Source organism: Coturnix japonica, unplaced genomic scaffold, assembly GCF_054131305.1.
Source record: "Coturnix japonica strain WE unplaced genomic scaffold, WE-NBRP24 Scf039, whole genome shotgun sequence".
Classification (NCBI taxonomy): domain Eukaryota; kingdom Metazoa; phylum Chordata; class Aves; order Galliformes; family Phasianidae; genus Coturnix; species Coturnix japonica.
Window position 1 is genome coordinate 1566525 of NW_028188942.1, and position 6000 is coordinate 1572524.

The 6000-nt window shown below is 36.0% G+C and overlaps 1 protein-coding gene and 1 long non-coding RNA gene across 2 annotated transcripts; both read left to right on the forward strand.

Annotated features, from left to right (window-relative positions):
- The first annotated feature begins 700 nt into the window (after nt 1-700).
- Nucleotides 701-2672, forward strand: LOC146753169 (uncharacterized). Its single transcript, XR_014940238.1, has 3 exons — nt 701-980; nt 1931-2095; nt 2477-2672. It is a non-coding gene; the product is annotated as an uncharacterized LOC146753169 (long non-coding RNA).
- A 306-nt stretch (nt 2673-2978) lies between these two features.
- On the forward strand, nt 2979-6000 carry LOC146753170 (kinesin-like protein KIF20B). The gene is made up of 4 exons (XM_085530930.1): nt 2979-3190; nt 3918-4044; nt 4585-4727; nt 5741-6000. Exons 1-4 carry the CDS (start codon nt 3152-3154, stop codon nt 5819-5821), a joined length of 390 nt encoding a protein of 129 aa, XP_085387056.1. The 5' UTR covers nt 2979-3151; the 3' UTR covers nt 5822-6000.

The window sequence follows — 6000 nt, forward strand, 5'->3', positions numbered from 1 at the left end:
ATTTTTTTTCTTCAATTTCAGCTTCAGTGATGTTAATAGTTAAAATTTAATTATTAAACAAGAAGATATCTTAAAACCCATTTTGCAGGATCTTAGTCTGAAAGTTTATTGGGTGTGCTTGGGGTGGAAAATTGAAGCTTAAAAATGAATTCATGTCTTCCTTGGTAACCTTGCACTTGCTGTCGTTTTCCTACTCATCACTTGTTTGTGAATTCCTCTTTATTTAACAAAGAAGTATTTGGCCAGGTTGGATTACAGAAGTCTTTTAATGAACCGTGAGCTGTGCTTACATTACAGGTGTCCACGATGCGTTCTGTGGAGGAATCCCTCAGGAACAGGATGGATGAACTTGAAAGGATTAATAACCAGTTTAAGGATGAGCTGGATTATAAAGACTATACTATCCAACAACTTAAACAGATATTTTTCTTCCTCTTAATTTTTATTAAATGAATGATGCAGGTTTTCCAAGCAACAGGAAAAAGGTCAAAAAAAAAAAAAAAATTGGAGCAAAATGAAAGTGGCCAACTGAAATTAGTGGTAGACCATGAAAGATATTCAAATAATTAGTCACTACAGAGCACTGGCAGATTGCTTTAAATACAATAATCTGCATAGTAAATACATATGTAATACATGCATGTAACCTGATCTTGTTGAGTGACATCACGATATGTTAATTGAAATGTCTTACCATAAACTCTTTTTATCAGCTTGAGTCCTTATTTATGCTATATGAAAAACTTATTAATTCTAGGCTGTCTTAAAGATTCTGCTTGTTTCTACTGTCTATTCTTTTCTTTCAACATGAAATATAGGAGCTGGAGGAAAAGGACCATAATATTCAAAAGTGGCGTGAGGAGAGAGATCAGTTAGTTGAAGCTTTGGAAGAACAGCTCAAAACTTTGGCTTCTAATGCCATACAAAAAGAGGCAGAAATAGCAGAACTGAGACAATCTGCCTTAAAGGATTCAAGCAAGGTCAGCTCTCCTTTCCTCCTACCTGATTAGCTACCCATAAATTCTGTAAAACTCCTGTACCTGCTCTTTGTATTCTGGGTGTGGTTCTGTTCTTGAACACTGTCGTATTGACATCATGTGCAACTAACCAAAAAAAGCACCAGCTTTTATTTTTGTTCTTCAGAAACAGAATTTCTGTTAATTACTAAAATTTCAATTTTTTCAGTAGTTCAGATAAGCAGATGTCAGTTTGATGCTTATGATCCTACAGTCAGACTGGACATCTGTAGCTTTTTCTGATAATTCACAGCATTTCTGGATCCCAAGCTAGGCTCAATACTCAGACAGTAGTTCTGTCTCAGGTTTCTTACTTTCTTTGCTTTCTCTGAGGTAGTATCTACAATGGCATGAAAAGACAGAAGGGGACGTGGAGAGAGATTAAGGGAAGCATCAAAAAGCAGAGGGGGGATGATCTCTGGAAGTTGCATTTCTTATTTCAACATCCAGCTTTTAATCAGGATAGCCAATCTAAGCCGTAGCATAGAATTTCAGAAGCTAAACAGACGACTAAATGAGTTGTGCTCTTTTGAGAATGTTTGGATTCACTTTCTCTGAGAAGAAAGATGTTCTCATAGCAAAACTTCCCCTACAACTGCCGACTTTCTCACAGTACCGAGGATTTGGGAACAAATAAAAGCTCGGGTTATTATATCTTAAGGGAGATGAAGGCTGAAGCACATAAGTAAAATAGAAGAATCAAAATATATTGTATTACAACTTCCCAGGCAATTCGGTGACTACTGCACTTGTAACAGTGACCGTACAAATCCGTGAAATGTTACTGTTCTTGAATAGTTAAGTGTTCTAGCCTGCAATTCTAAAACTGATGCTACTAAGTAATTGCAATACTGCTTGTGTGTGTTAATTCCTTTTGCCAATCCCACAACTCAGCAGTTTTTACTGTTTATTAGGATAATGCAACTGTGATAGAAGAGTTAAGAAAAGAACTGGCTGACAAAGATGACTTTATAAAGGAATTAAAACAACGCATTAACCACAGTAGCCCTCAGTGTTTGCCAGAAATACCTTTACTTGAAGAAAGACAAAGTAGAAGGAATGACTCTGTAAATGAAAAGGTACGATTATATTTATAGAAAGTCAGTACTTAACATCTTGTTAACCCCTTTTTGTTCTTCTGTTTTCCTAGGAGATACTGGAGCTAGAATCATTTTTCTTAGCATATAGTCCTTTAACTACATATTCAGTGATGAGTACTTGTTGGTTCTTTTTCTCTTTTTGAACTTTTTTTGTGATCATATATTGGAAATAATTTTAAATGTAACAAGTTCTAGGAAAGAAGGGTAAAACTCTGCTGTCACTGAAATAGACTCCTTCTGTTACAAGTGTTCTTACAGCAGGAAAATCGAATGCTTACATATCCTTTTCCAGATGCTTTATAGCTTTTTAATCTCATGGCTACCTTAACACTTGCACTTAAAATTCTTCTGTGCTATCAGGAGCATTTGGAAACTGTCCTCGACTCTTCTGGAGTGTCCGCAGAAAATGGCAAAACTAGTCGGTTCCCAAAGCCGGAGCTGGAAATCCCACTGACACCTCTGCAACCTGATAAGACGGAGATAAAGCAGCACGGCAGCATGATACCTTTAGGAGTGAAAATGCCTAAGGCAAAAAAGAAAAGAAGTGATGACATGGATGAGGTATGACCTAGAACCAACAGAAAACAAAATATCTGATGCCTTTTTACCATTCTCATTTAAGCATTAAAAAAATGCTATTTCTACCTCAGTAAAGTAGTTGAAGAATTTAATCAATGAACTGCTTTAATGAACAAAACTAATAGCCAAGCTCAGTGATAATGGTTTAAGAGAAGGGAATTTCTCTTAACTCCATTGTGTATTTTCTTTGAAACCTGTAGACATAAATCAGCTTTTTAGACATCATGAGATGTCTAATACTGATATCTTAATGTCCTGTTTATATAATTGAATGCTTATTTATTATTTGATTTACAGTGGAATAGTTACCACTAGCAAATACTTCCCTACTATTAGCAAAAGTGTTTAAAGTGTTCACTTTTGTGACATCAGTTGTTCTTTCCAAAAGAATCATGGCTGAAACTTGTCTTATTTTATTCTGTGAAAAGTGAGAACACGAAAAATACAAAATGTGTCATGGCTTTTAATTCACCCTCTGCAAGTGACGAGAAAATGGTTGGTTTTTGTTCTAGTTTTGAAGCTAGCTTGGGACTTCCTGTAATTGTGTGGTCACACGAAAGAAGCAGTGTCTTATCCTTATGTGTATACCTGAATGGGAATCTTACATGCTTATGAGCTCTTCCTATTAAATTCCATAAGCTAACCAAAGGGCAAGTCAGTCTGTCCCCAGAGCGTGTAATGGCTGTACTGTGTAATGATTTGGAGGGAAGGATATTGCACACTGAATAGTTGGGAAGAGAAGCTTTAGTGTATTATCGTGTGCTTTTGTAAGTGAAGCCCTTGTATTAAACTAAGGTTATATCATTAATATGCATGGCAGTTATTAAAAACAGATGTTCACATGTGATAGCAGTATCCTTGGCATGGTCAGAGTATGAGTAGTAGATTTTTCCCATCTGTTGTCTTCTGTTTTGTATGTTTGTTTATTTTATGTAATTAGAACAGCTTATGTAAGAAACAACTCCGCAGCTTGGGAGCTACTTTTAAAGAAACTACTGCCTTATTAAGAAACTTTAAGAAACGTATGCCTTGAAATAGCTGAGATTTTGACAACTCCCTAAAGGGTATAAAATTGTCTACATTACTTGCCGTTGTGGTATCATCAGCATAATGAACAGAGGTGTCAGTAGTAAAGCTCAAAATGTCAACTTAAAATAACGTTGAACTAAAATGAAGTTTAAACAATGCTCTTGTTTCACATGTTCACATCTCTGTTGAACAGAAATCCGGAAAAGACTACTTCCTGAGAAAGCGAGTACATGCTTCAAGACTGACTAAAAAGAAGGATGAAACACTGCAAAAAGTTGGAGATTTTATTCAAAGCTCTCCTTCTATTATACACTCTAAAGGTTGGTGTACAATAAGTTTTATTCCATGTTTTCTAGACATTGTAGAATGGCTTGTTTCTGCTGTAGGCTATTAATGTATGTGTTCTTAGAGAACTTGTCTGCCATGTTAAGTTGTCCTTTGATTTATGAAGTAAATGCATTTATTCGTCTCTTCAGAGATTCATTATTACATTTGAGAAAACCTACAAGTATACAGAGAAAGTTGGTTCTGTCTTGTGCTTCTGTCAGCACGAAAGTTAGGCCTGTTGTTTAACTCCTGCTGAAGTTTCTGACTTCCAGCGACTTCTGAGCCATGATTGTCTTTCATACTCCATTTTAATGTGTGCTTTAAGTTGCCGTACCTGAACCTATAAACAGTTTCAGCTATAGAAGCAATAAAGAACCTCGATGAACAAATACAATTTCTGAGTATTTTCACTTAAATTTTACGTGTCATTTATAAACCAAGTTTGTTACGAAGCTTTTTTTGCATTCAGTGATTTAAAGACTCACAAAACCAGTAAGTTGATTGGTTTACGTATCAAAACAAATTTCTTCTAGCCAAGAAGCTGATGTCAGCAGTAAGTTCTCCTAAATCAAACGAACCTGAAAGTCTCGAAGAAGGAGAGACCAAGCCAAAACGATGCAAAAGGAAGCTGTATTCCACTGTCGTTTCTGGCCCTCTAGATATACCTGCTTCTTCGGTAAGCGATTATACTGTAGTCTTGGCTTAAAATAAACTACTAAGGAGTCCAAACAGACTGGAGGTTTCATCTGTTTGCAAGAGGAGGTTGAAAGTACTGATGTATTTCTTTATTCTACCAAGTCATTCTTGTTGGTCTTCCTGCTGTTCTGTTTTATTTTGTCCTCAAAGATCTCTGTGTTTGGCTGGCTTACAGTTTACTAAGTAGGTGATGTAGCAATCACGGAGACGTCTTCTAATTTGGAATCATAGATAATTTCAGTGTGTCGGAGTGGGATTATTCTACTACACGCTTTTCTAGAGCACAACTTAGACAGCTTTTTAGGTATGCTTAAACTATGATCTTCTGTCTAAGCCAACTTGCAAAGGATCTGATGTGCCAGTTTCATGACTCTGTCGGCAGCTATTGTGCTAAGAACATTCTTGCTCTGTTGGAACTGCATCTTTTAATTATATTAGAGTCCTTTTTCTGTTCAGCAAAGTGATCATTTGCCCATACTGCAATATCCCTCTGAATTTTTTGATGATTTGACGAATGATAGGGGCAGAAACCAAAATGTTATTTTTTTTTGTTAGAGGATGAAGAAGATGAGACAATTTCTTCTCTCACTGTAGTTCTGAGAACATGGAACTGAACCGAGAACTGAAATTCTGGGCAAGTCATAGCTACAGGGATTGAGGCTAAAAATGTTTTCTGAACGCTTCATGTTTCACAAAACAAGTATTATAATACTCTTTTGAAAACAAGTATTTCAAGATGAAAGCTGCCTTCAGGCTTTCCTCAGATGTGTGTGCTTTTTTAAGATAAACAGGATTTTGTACATTCTCCATATTTGTTCCTTGTGATTAAGCTGCATTAAAATGATCTCGGTATCCCATAGTTTTCTGAATAAAATATAATAAGCAAATTCCATTCTGAAATCCATTTAGGGGAAGAAATATGTTTGTGTGGGTCAAGAAGAGCTTGTCAGTCTTGTGCGAAAAGATGAGTAACTTTTGAAATGTTTTCTTCAGGAATCTGAGGAACAAAAGAAGGAAAGTGATCATCTGATCATCAAGCGACGGCTGAGATCCAGAACAGCTAAAAAACCTTGAAGAAGCATGTTTGTTCCCCTTTCTCAGGACATACTTTTATCGTCTTATTAAAACTGGTTGTTAATAAACAGTAACAGTTACTCCGTTGTGTTCTTAAATTTGTATATAGGTGTACAGTGTCTCTCTGACAGTTTCAAACTGACTCCATTGAGGCTGAAATAAATACAAGCTTTCTTAAA